We start from the raw sequence: 12,840 nt of genomic DNA on the forward strand, positions 1-12,840 counted from the left end.
TCATGTTGATGCACTACATAGTATCCTTTTGCACATTAAATAAATTTAATTCAAATAATTCGAATAATTCGCGATGCGGCGTAACACATGGTTATCAGTTTAAACGTATAAAGTGATACCACTATTTGCCTGCATCAACGTCTGCATTATGATATGCAAAGGTTTGAGAAATGAGACACGCGGCTTCCGAACAGATTCTTTTACTCAAGATAGAGTCTTTAATCTCCCATGCCCCACCAACAATAAGATTATCAACAAAATCTCTATAAATCGCGTAATCTGTTGGTAGCAAGCTTTTTGCCAATTTTCACCCATAAATACATTGTTTATACGTGTAAAATTGATAGATTTCTTTCTTTGTTACAGTACCAGCTAATTCGATTTGTTTCGTCATTTATTCGATAATATTTTGGAATCGAGCTCGCCGAAAGCCATTTCTTCAGATTAACGAAGAGAAACATTGGAAATAATTGGAAGTGACTCATTGCGTGAGTTGTTCTACAAATGAATGGAAGTACTTACTTAATACGCAATCTCGATGGCAGTTTTAATTACGATTAGCGTGGTCTCCATCAATAAGTTGTTTCAGGTCTTCTTGGTTTCTGTAAATAGATTTAACACATATTAGTTACATTAATAATATATCGCAAAATGACTATTTTTGAAGGCCAAATCCGATCGCGGATAAAAATATCAAGTTGATAAATAGTCTACGTCTTTTTCCTACATGTATCTCGTACACTGATAAAAGTGAAGAAAACAGATGTCAAAGCGGAAGTTGCAAAATGAATAACTCGTTGAAAGATTAACGCGCTCTACGCATTAAAGATACACATGTAGTAATTTTTAAGTGTTTCCAAAAATTGTTACTTCTAGAATATTTGGAATATTCCACATCGGTCATTCTTATATATTCATCTTATGTTCGTGGAACATTCGACTGGCACTACTATAAATCTTTTTCGAATGTGAATAGAATAATCTATCGAATTTAGCGCGTCGGTTATACATGATATGATCACTGGTCTCACTGCCTTCTGCATAAGATAATTGTATTACACAATAAACAATGTGCAATACATAAACTCGATTAGAAAATTATTCTGAACGAATATTCCAAAAACGTTCTTCTTTGTTATGGATATACGATTTCTATAATTGTAACAATCTATATATATTTATAGAATATTCGATTGGAATATTCTGAAACTAAGAATATTTGCACTCCAAAAGAATATTCACAGAACTATGTGTGCTATCTGGGACTATTGTAACATCATTGAAACATTCAAGATACATTGCAGGAATTGTAACTATAGTCATTACGTTTGAGTAACAAGCTAATATGATTATAAACTGATAAGTGAAGAAAAAAATGGCGAATCTCTCCATTTTTTTCTTTTTTTATTTAGTTTACTAGGTATTATCTCGTTTAATTTACTTTACATAATCGACTCTTATGTATATTACATGTATCCGTACACATTTATCTTACTCAATATCGTCTCATGCATGTACCTTGCATATCTCACTGATTGCTTTCTGAATTTTGCAATACTGCCTCATAAATTTCTTCTTGTTTCTTATTCGATACACTCTCGCACGCATACACAGGCGCATATTTTTATTTATATTTTACTTCAGAAATTTGTATATACGATTTACTTCACAGTTTGTATGCGAAGTTAAGTCATATCTCTGTGAATCACTCTGTATCCAACTACATCTACAACCGGCGCTCTCTCGCATATATGCGTGCGCGTGTATCGCGTCCCACGCGTGTGTACGCGTGATACGTGTTTCGGAGCAGCGATGCCGAGAGCCGGCGCGATACGAGACGGTCTGCGGTGACTGTGGCGAGCATTTAGCGCGCTGTGACCGCTGCGCGGTCCAGTGGTCCAGTCGATTGGAAGGAGTCGCGAGAGAATGAGGCTCGTTCTGTCGCTCGTGGCCCTCCTCGGTGCGTGCGCGTGCCACGCCGGTGACGACGCCGAGATCGAGATCAATGAGATCGACGGCGGCCGACCGGTGCCGCAGCACGCGCGCGATGCCACGCTCGCCGAGATCTTCGAGAACGCGGTCCAGGCCTATCTCGAGGAAGATTGGGACGGCTGCGTCACGGGGTTTAACGACGCTCTACGTGGGTACGTCGTTACGATTGTCTCACCGACGTCCATTCCCTCCTCCAGCACTCTCCTCGATATTAATTCCATGAGATATTTTTAATAACAAGACAAAGACTTATTGTCGCCAGTAAATAATTAAGCAAGGAAATTAATAGTCGTCACAACTGGCAAATCCTAATTAAAGAAGTTTATTGCGTAAAAATATTACCTCAACCAGGGTTTGAACTTGGACCTCTCCTCACTCTGAGACGCTCACCTAGACGCTCACCTAGAAACATCCCTATTGTGAATTTACGTAATATTTTTTATTTTAGATATCAAGTGTATAAACGCATGGTGACGATTTGCCGGCGAAAATGCAAGGCCGAGGCGGCAGGGTCCTCGCCGATCGTCGCGGAGGATATTGAGGATCTGCACTTCTACGAGAGAAAAGTGAAGGAGACACTTTGTCTAATGAAATGTAATCAGGATTATCGAGAAATCGCCGGTGCGGGGGCGCTTAGGCGACTCCCACACGCCACGGAGAGGAAATTCATTGACCTTGTCATTTACGAGTATCTCCACATCTGCTATTTTCAGGTACAAAAGGATTGCCTGTTTGACCGAAACACTTTAAGCAATCAGATATTGCAAAACAAAGTAATTTCAAGTTAGCTAGCGCTTTGATCTTTGGACGTACAGATTTCATGTGTGAATCCTCTGGCGGAAAAAATGTCTATAAATAACTGCAAAAGATTGACTTGAAATAGAAACTTGTAGAAATTTTTATATCTTCGTTGAAACATTAAGTTTTTTGTAAAAACATCTACGAAATAGTACCACGAATTACAATATTCTCAAATCAAGAAATTATTGCAAGTGGTATTTTATGAAAATGTACAATTTTGTGAAAATTGGTACAAAACTTTACTAGTTTTAAGAATTTAGACCGGCGTAGACCTAACTGACCTGCTTGACTGTCGCCGCGTGAATGATAGGCGCATTGAGAATAGACTGTTTTCGACGGAAGTGTTTACGGCGCTACGTAATTTCTCGGAAACCGGTTCGACGCTTAAAATTCTAAAACTTTTCGCGATTGATAAACCTCGATAATCGACGAAATTTTTAACAGCAACATTACGGACACAATTTTACTTTTTCATTTTATATGAACACTATAATAATTTGGGTTTGTATTTACAATATTGTTTTATTAGTTATGCAATAACTGAAGCGTGAAACATGAAAGATATTGATTTTATCATATTTCATATTATTTATTCAATAATATTCACGATATGGTTTTTTAAATACGCATAATATGGTACGGTATTTTTTAATTTCATAATTTGCATCGTTCATTTTTTCCAACCGATAAACTTTTAGTCGCGTCGGTCAGATTTGTGTTTCTACAGAAACGTGTGTCTCTACCGAAACTCTGCTCGCCCACGGAAGATCCCGTACAAAAGCATCACGAAAATACCATAGTCCCTGGGTCCTAATCTGGTGGATTACGTAATTACGGCGTAGCAGATATATTTTGCCCGCGTCCGCTGCGTATATTATGACTTAAACAACTCCCGGCTTGACCCGAAAAACCGATTCGTATCATCGTCTTCACTCATTAGATAGTGTAGCTTCATTTTCGAGAATTTACGCATCGCCGTTTATAATCTCAAATCTTTGGAGGTTTTGACATTTTAATTAAAAAAGATCGCCACATAAAATTGACACAAATTAGTTTCCAAAGATTACTATAATAAAAATATGTGCATTTACTATATGATGGAATAAAGTAAAACATCATAGAAATAAAACTGTTAGGCCACGATATTACGTAATCAGTGTATGTTCACGAATAATTTTTTACAGAAAAAAAGATATCAAGATGCGGCGAACGCAGCTTTTACATTCCTGTCTCAACATCCCGATCACGAGATGACCACAAAGAACCTGAAATATTATTTGAATTTACCTGACGTGGCCGTGGAGAAGGTCGTGAATTTGGAGGCGGCTCCCTTCGTGCAAAGGTATGTCCGAGGGGTACAGGCATACGAAGATGAGAATTATGCGGAAGCTGTGGTCGAATTCGAAAGCTCGCTCGAGTCTTACATGGAATCCGAGGAGCAGTGCAGACTCTATTGCGAGGGTCCCTTCGATCAAGGATGGCATCCCGAGTTTACCACTTCGATAGCAAGTAAGACACGAATTGGCTAAATAAGGACAAGTGTATTAGATATAAACATTGTATTTTCCATGATACAAATCTATTAAGTTGCATACTTTTTGTAGCATAATAGATAACAAATTTTCATTATATAATTACATTAAATATTGTGTATTGAATGTCCAATAAGGTTTTTTAGATAAACTGCATTTTTAACATTTTTCCTGAAAGAAGTTTAAATAGAGAAGACTGTTAATAATAATTTAAAAAGTATTTTTTGTATATTATTACTCTTCAATTCCTTTTTAGATCACTTTACGTACTGTTTGAAGTGCAAACGTGGATGTTCGCTTGCGTTGAATAACGTAAACGGCAACTTTCAAAATGATCTGCTCAGAAGTCATTATAATTATTTGCAGTTCGCTTATTATAAATGTGAGTATTTTGTCTTATAATAGCTAATTTTATTTTACACTCGTTAAATGAAATATTCTTTTTGATAGAGAACGAATAAAGACCAAAAGAAACGTAAAGTAGTGGATTTTTACAAGATATCTTAGCTTCAACATTTATGTGAACAATAAAATATTCATTATTATCGAGATAAATTGGCATAAAAAATGTTCTTTAGTTTTATTATATTATGACAAATTATGATATCAATCTTATTCATATTTCAACAAACTAGTACAATTTGGTAGCATAATTTGGGGCACTGACATAAAATGCAAGTGTCATGAATTATAATGACACTTGCTGCAATGTGTCTCCATTCATTAATAGAAGCAAATACCTTAAGAGTCTCCATCAAGTTGTTTCCTGTATCATCCTTTGTCGTTAAAACAATTGGGTTAATTTCTGAATTATAGCTCTAAATTTCAATGTTAGCGCAACATCATTTCAACTACCATGTCTTTTGCACCCCTCGTACTATTTTGTACAATATTTATTTGTATTTTAACTGGCTTTATTTTAAGAAAATTTAATTTGGATTCTCACGTTTTGCTCACTTTCCTTTCTCCTCTCTGACAATTAAATTTCTTACCACTTGGATATATGTACATAAAAATTCAAAGATTTGCATAAATGTGTACACACACACGAGATAAATAAGAAGAGAATATACATATAAAGTAGATATATGTATATATAAATAATAATTCTCATTTATTTTATGCATAGTGGGTAATTTGAAAGCAGCTTGTGCAGCAGTTACGAGTTACTTGTTATTTTTACCTGCTGATGAGACGATGCTTCATAACAAAGACTATTATAGCACCCAACCGAAAGTGAAAGAAGAGTACTTCTCACCAAGAGAGGTATATGAAGAGATGAAACTATTAGGCTCGATTTCACCATCCGTTATCTTTTTCTAACTTATCTTATCCCAGTTTTTCACCAACGTCGTTTAACCTTGATCTTAATTTAATTCATCCTTTATCTCTTTTTAAGATAGCAGAACGAGATAAAGAATTAATTGTAAGATTAAAGTTAAACGGCGTTGATGAAAACCGAGGTTACAGACAAAGAATGAGGCAAGTCAAAGTTAAAGTTAAGCGACGCTGGTGAAACTGTGCCTTAAGTTACAACCTTCTAGAATAAATGATACAAATTTAATATTTAAAATTTGCGACGAAATGTCTACATTTTCATGTACGTTGGAAAGATTCGTAATATTTATTTTCACACAGTATTCCAAAGATTGTAAATTTTCAGCACTTAAAATAAGTAAAAGTCTGCCTGAAAAAAATGTTAATAGATCCCTAAATTTAATGAGAATTGTTCTTAGGAAGCACTTTTCTATGTGAAGCGGCAAGAATACGAGCTGATGCTGCTGTTGTACATATCGAATGAATTCGCGGCAATTGACGCCAGATTTAATGCATTTACCAAGAAGAATAAAATAAATAAAACAAATAAAAACAAGAAGAAAGTTAACAGGAAGGAGTTAGAAAAGGTAAAGTAAAAGACGAGATATAAATAATAAAAATGTGATAATTTATAAATAGAGGAAAGTCCTCTATTATGAGATAGGTTTCTAATATGAGAGAGCAGGTTTTCAACACCTTTTAATCACGAATCTTTTTTGCAATGATTACACAATCTAACAATTAATTTTTCACTAAACAGATTTCGCTCCAAGGGCAATAAATTCATGGCAGAATCATCTGATGATGCCTATTAATTTAACAGAAACGCCGCTATCCCATATTAGGATCCTATCTCATAATATAGGACTCCTCTAATAATTACCTTCGGGGATTATCTATTAGTCAATCGTTCCATGTGATCGAAAAGCTTAGGAAATCCTTTATTGTAAGATATTTCGATTTTTGTTTGAAGGGCGACGCACAAATTTTCCTGAACATCTCATATCGTGCTTAACCGGTATCAGCTAAAAACAGTCGGTGAATTTCCCTGTTGAATGCATTTGCCATTAGACTTAATACTAAAATATTTTTACAATATGTTATACATTTATACCAGAGAAATAATAAATAATTAAAAATAAATTTACCTTTATTATTGTTGTAATAAAATAAAATAATGAATGCAATTGAAATTAGAAAGAGATATTAAAATCAAAATAACAGTTGCATACGGTGGATCTGTATCAGGTCCTCGTTTGAATCGCCTGTTTAAGTGCAACCCTATTTACTTTTGCGTTCATGTCTACATAAGAATGCAGGCGCGAGGAAAAAGATTCGCGAGGCGAGACGACCAACGAGAAAAGAAAATGAAAACTCCGAAAAAATTTCTATCTTTGTTACCACGTTATTATCTCAGTGTCGTATGTGTCATCTTTTTTAGGATTCTTCCTCGAGACCGATCTTGCATCCACCTCCAGGTCATTCGCTGTCCATCCAAACACGACTCATGGGTAATCTGTCCGCGTTTCGGGACGAGGAGGAGACGGGGATGCGAGAAGATCGTGTCATGGAGCACCTAAGGGTCACGGACGATGTGCGATTGATAGCAGGGGAAGATGAGCTCGGCGGAAGAAACCGGTACGCGGCCGATGGTTTCCTCAATTCTACCGATTGCAATTTGTTCATGCGACTCGCCCAGGTATCAGAATCAGCTCCATCACTGATCAATTCCGAATCACAGTCACGAAACATCGTTTTCTTTTCAAGCGGTTTCTTCAGATCTTGATAAGACTCCAATCAATCAAAAGTTCTAAAAGTGAAATTTTAATTAGCTTTACTAAAACAAAAAGGTTCGCGAAAATAGAATATATCGACAAACGTCGATATATTTATAAATTAAATGTTTAAAATATAAATAAAAATTTTAAATGATATTTAAAATATAAATTAAAAACGAAAATATTTATGAATTTCAGATCGCCGTGGAGGGAGACGGCTACGAAGAGAACATAAGTCCGCATTCGTCTTACGAGCGTTTTGAGGGTGTGACTGTTGGCAGAATGGCCTTGGTAAGGATTGTCCGTATTCAGAAATATTTTTCATTGTGTCTGGTGGAAATATTTGGCTAAAAGTACTATAGAATCGACGAGAAGATGTCAATTGAGAGAGATTTTCAAATACATTTCACCAAAATTTCATTATATTTAAAATAAAATATTTCCACTAGGCTTTCTCTCCATATTCTTTGTCCACCGAGTCTTCGACAAGATTGATCGTCATTTTACGAAAGAATAAAATTGTAGATGGTATACTTTGGTCTGACGAAGCCGGAATTATTGAAACTATTCCTGCAACGCACGGAAGCGGCTCGTAGTCACGTGGAAAGGTATTTCGACCTTGATCGACCATTGTATTTCACCTACTCCCATTTGGTCTGCCGAACGGCCTTACCCGGTAATTTTCATCTGACGCATCAGCGTGCTTCTGACGACATTTTCGCTGGCATGTTTGCACCGTAACATCACTTGGTACGGCATTAAACGTATAGACCGGTTTGCTCACAACACTCGGTTTCATTTTCATAACTCTTTTTATTAACAAAGCAATCGCTAGAATAAAAAATATAATAGTAAGATATATTAATATTTGCTTATCGAACAGTATAACAAGCTATCTAAAAAGGGGTGAAAAAGATCAAGTATACGTATCTACTGGTCTTGAGAGAAAATTCATCCTATCTGTGTTTTCAGGCTCGCCGGCGAATCGAACTGACCTTAGTCACGAGATTCATGCTGATAACTGCGTGATAAAAGACGAAGGTCCCTGCTTGCGAGAATATCCCGCGTATACATGGCGAGACTACTCGGCGATCTTATATCTCAACGATGACTTCGATGGTGGCGAGTTTTTCTTCGTCGAAGACTGGAAGAGACTTCGTGTTCGGGGCATTGTTCGGCCCCGGTGCGGACGTATGGTGGCTTTCTCCGCCGGTGGTGAGAATCTTCATGGCGTTCAGGGTGTACGTAGCGGCAGGAGGTGCGCAGTGGCGTTGTGGTTTACCCAGGACGAAAAATACTTGGAGTACGAAAGGTTGATGGCGGATACCGTGTTACAGAGGGTCCGTATTTTGGGTACCGTGCAACGGGAGGATACGCAAGTACCGCTGAGGTAATGTAGAGAATAGAGCTTATTCTACATTCTGTATGTGAAGATCCCTTAAGACACTACGCAGGAAAGGGGAAGAAAGTTAGAAGTATTTAGTCGAATTGGTAAAAGCCATTTGTCACGGATTAGGGAAGATCCAGATCAAATCTCAGTTGATATTTTTGCAAGAAATTCTTTACAGTGACTTTTAAATAGGTTGAATAGCAGAAAAAAATTGAAGTTACTTATCGTTTTGGAAAAAGTATACAAAATTCACACACAGAATTATTATTATTAGGCTACGAAGATTCAGCTCTGACCGTGCATTTCTTTTGGACTTAATGGTTGTCCGAGAAATCTTTAATTAATAAACTTGTATCAATGTTCTTCGATAGATCATATGTTGTCATAGATGTCATAAAGAATTTTGAGTGATAACTTCACGGATAAATAGAGAAATGTATATTTCCACGTCTGTAAATGACGAGATAATTCTGTGACCAAATAAATGCATAAAGATTATAATTAAGAAACAAATACAAAGATAAAAAAAATAGTTGCAGCGATGTACGATTGTTGGATGCTATATAGGATTAAGAATTGAACAGTGGTTTAAAGAAGTCGAGCATATATCTTTAAAAAAATTGTTTTTTTAGATTTTTTATAGATGAAATAAATAGTGATGTTTTTGTTTTAGATATGAAGACATGTTGATTCAATGTTTCAAAGAAGATGAGATGTTGAGGCACATACTGAGAGAATAGCAATTTATACAAGATATAAGCTCTATTTTACCTGCATTTTGAATTAGAACAGTCATAGGTTCAAGTGTCAAAGTGAGAAGAAAGAAAAAGAGGAATATCTTTTGGCAGATGCAATTGACGAACTGATCAATTCGTGATTTGCAAAAGACAGAAGTAATTCAGTTTGATGGATGGCAGTCTAGAGAATAGCACATATCCCTTCATGAATGGCTGGACCATGAAGCTGGAACTCAAGAACTTGCTAATCGTATTTTATAACAATAAATTATAGATCTGTAATTAGCTCTTAAACTTACACGTTAAGATTAACCGAATATTCTATTTAAAGAAACGGACGAGCATAGACGTTAATCCCAGTCTTATTTCCGACGAGTATCCTCTGATTTTTGATTGACATAAGTCCATTATGGGAATGTGCAACGATGATGTTGGGATTTGTCTTGACAGTCTTGCTGTGTTTAATTTAATCGAGTTTCTAGTCGGCACGTACAACAAAATAACACAGACTCTTACATCGTATACCTCTCGCACACGTAGTCAATTATATCTAAGTTATTTTGCTAATTATAGTATTATTTTATGTAGCAAAGTATGTGTAAGCGATGTCGTCGCGCAATTGCACCAGCTGCAACAATTGTTTATAGAAAATATCCTAAATCTTTATTAGAACATGGACATATTACATGTCAACAAGTTTACATAACCGCTCGCTATGCACCACGCAATGTTTCCATCGCTTATCGTTTATTTATAGTCCTCGTATTTATACTATATATAAGAAGTTACACCTGTGTTATATTCGCGATTGCGTCCCCTTCCTCCTTTTTTTCTTCTTATTATTCCTCTTACCGCGAGTTCCGCATACATAGTGGACATTTTATATACGTCTCTTTGTAAAATCAATTCCATCAATTAAGCGTGCGTATGGTATTAATTGTTCGTAATTACTGACGCATCTACATACCACTGACGCATCTACATACCATCGAAACGATCGACATCCGCGATCCGTTCGCGTCCTTATTGCATTTGCAGGCCAAACAAAAGAAACGCACTCGTTAGTGGACAAAGCAAAAAGAATTAGGATTAGGAAAAATGATAGAGGATGAAAATTGAAATACACATTCTTCACTGCTCGAGAAAATTACGATTTGACGTCCCGCATGGGTAGAGCTAAACAAGAGGGGGGACATGATTTCAGTAACTCTGACCATATACATACATTGTACATCAAGGTCACAAGTCCGAGTGTGTTTCCCTGATGGAAATATTTTGGTGAAACTGAAATCAATGAGACGTAAAATAAAAGTTATTGAAGGATTACTGCATGTATCTCAAAATGTATCTCATAATTTTCCATATAAAGTTCAATGTAAGATTGCTAAATGTAAGGAAAGTTAAAGTGTATTGTTGAAAAGTAATTAAAAAATTATGAAATATTAAATATTTTGAAATTTAATAAATTTAACTAAAAACTATTACTGTGTGTTTAATGAAAAAGAAATGAAATTTAATGAAATTTTTCACCGAATTTTTATTGAAATGATAATGAAACAGGGTTACTTGAAAGAGATTTTCAAGTACACTTTAGCAAAATTTCATTATATTTCCTACGCGCAGGTAGAATTCTCAGGGTTTCTATTTTAAAACTGAAACAAATATACGAGGAGTAAGAACGGATTCGATGAATCTTATTTACGAGAAAACAATTCTTCAAGATGGCATAATATTATAGTTTCAGGCCTGTTGTTTTAATGATATTTGGTAGATTTATAAATGCATGTCTTTCTTTTTTCTTCCAAAGTTAGAACATAGAGATCGTTTAACGATCGTTGGATTCGTCTTTACTCCTCTCGTCATCGTAAATATTAATTAAAATGTTTAACGTGCCAATTTTCAGCACATGTAAGAAATATGTAATAAGATTACAGTAACTCCACGTGAAACACGAAATTGAAGAACGTGAGTTATGCTGTATCCCTCGTGCCTCCTTGTCATAGTCGTCATTGTCATTTCGAGATCAGTCGGGAAGAAAGTGATAACGCGACTATGATACACCGTAACGTACATATAATCGTAACATCAGAATACTCAGGCTAAAACTTTTGTCCGAGACATTTCTGTCTTCAAAAGGGAGCTCCGAGATATCTCAGTGGATAAATTACAATGGGCCACCCTGAATATATGTACGTCGTATGTATGTTCAACACAAACGTTTATTACGAAATTATAGTGACATCTGCGTATCACAGGAGAGCTCAGTCGATTCTTTAGAAACCACTCCATCGCCATCGCTTCAATTCTAGGCACGCAAAACAAGCTACGTAGCTACAAATGCACGATTACCGCGCGTGCCACATTAAAAACGGAGCAGAGTCTACAAATTTTTATTCCATCATATTCGCAGATAAATGAAATAGAAAGACCATGTTTACTGTTGCTCACAACTCGATATCGATCACAATTCGCGCGACGGATTTAATATTTTCAATGGAGTGGTCACTCGATTATTTCGTCATAGGTCACAGATGTTTTTGTATTGCTCTTCGTAGACCATGGTGTATTGCCCCTCCCTACATGAAAATTACAATTAAAAAATAATCTCGAAAATAATGCTTTCGCGTCAGCGTGTAAAAAATAGGCATGCACAGAGAGGGGTGAGGGCGTATCTATAGTGTATCGCAGAAACGCTGAGACGCAACAATAATGACAGTAATTATAATCTTTTACTGGTCGTAATGTTTCTTTCCAACAACGGGAGGTATAAGAAAGATATTTCACGTTTAGCGAGTGAATGTTTTACGATGAAGATATAAACTGACATATTTTAGTGGCCGTTGACTCTTCAACTTTTGAGGCGCTGCTTAAACGAATTTTCTCTCTAAGGATCATCGATAAGATTAATAGTTTCAAGTGTAGGAGAATTGAATTCTCTTAGACCAGGGACAGCGATTGTCGCTCATCGTCGATGTAAAAACGAAAGAAAAGTATCCAATATATGCCAGACCGTATGATTTCGAATCAGACTTCTTACAAGAGTAACAAGAGTTATTTCGCAATCTTATATATACGTCGCGTATCTAAAAAAAATTTGATTCCGCGATTTTCGAAGTATATCTGGATGGAATAAAATACTCGGAGAAACGAATGATATAAGAAGAACAATTTTGTTACTTTGTAAGAATAAGAAACATCGTATCAATAAAAGATCGATATTTAACGCGTTAACAACCAACAGATTCACTTTTAGGAGACAAAAATTTTACAAGTTAAAAAAGTTACACACACAT

General features: G+C 35.9%; 1 protein-coding gene across 2 annotated transcripts; it reads left to right on the forward strand.

Moving 5' to 3' along the window:
• Nucleotides 1-1,432: 1,432 nt before the first annotated feature.
• LOC105568238 (prolyl 3-hydroxylase 2-like) lies at nt 1,433-11,028 on the forward strand. Of its 2 annotated transcripts, XM_012023719.1 has the most exons (11): nt 1,434-2,144; nt 2,441-2,705; nt 3,978-4,302; nt 4,582-4,707; nt 5,455-5,591; nt 6,062-6,229; nt 7,084-7,341; nt 7,619-7,711; nt 7,946-8,096; nt 8,393-8,810; nt 9,484-11,028. In XM_012023719.1, the coding sequence occupies exons 1-11, from the start codon at nt 1,927-1,929 to the stop codon at nt 9,548-9,550; spliced, it is 2,226 nt and encodes a 741-aa protein (XP_011879109.1). In that variant the 5' UTR covers nt 1,434-1,926; the 3' UTR covers nt 9,551-11,028. The 2 variants fall into 2 exon arrangements, with proteins under 2 accessions (XP_011879110.1, XP_011879109.1); XM_012023720.1 differs by lacking the exon at nt 9,484-11,028 and having other exon boundaries at nt 1,433-2,144; nt 7,946-8,028; nt 8,393-8,500.
• Nucleotides 11,029-12,840: the final 1,812 nt, after the last annotated feature.

Source organism: Vollenhovia emeryi, unplaced genomic scaffold, assembly GCF_000949405.1.
Source record: "Vollenhovia emeryi isolate VEMERY1.0 unplaced genomic scaffold, V.emery_V1.0 DF939130.1, whole genome shotgun sequence".
NCBI classification, from domain to species: domain Eukaryota; kingdom Metazoa; phylum Arthropoda; class Insecta; order Hymenoptera; family Formicidae; genus Vollenhovia; species Vollenhovia emeryi.

Excerpts from the sequence above, each read along its gene's own strand:
- LOC105568238 (XM_012023719.1), top strand. The coding sequence starts at position 1,927 with ATGAGGCTCGTTCTGTCGCTCGTGGCCCTCCTCGGTGCGTGCGCGTGC. Across the intron at positions 5,592-6,061 it reads AGTACTTCTCACCAAGAGAG|GAAGCACTTTTCTATGTGAA; the intron begins GTATATGAAGAG and ends AATTGTTCTTAG. Across the intron at positions 7,712-7,945 it reads CTGTTGGCAGAATGGCCTTG|ATGGTATACTTTGGTCTGAC; the intron begins GTAAGGATTGTC and ends ATAAAATTGTAG.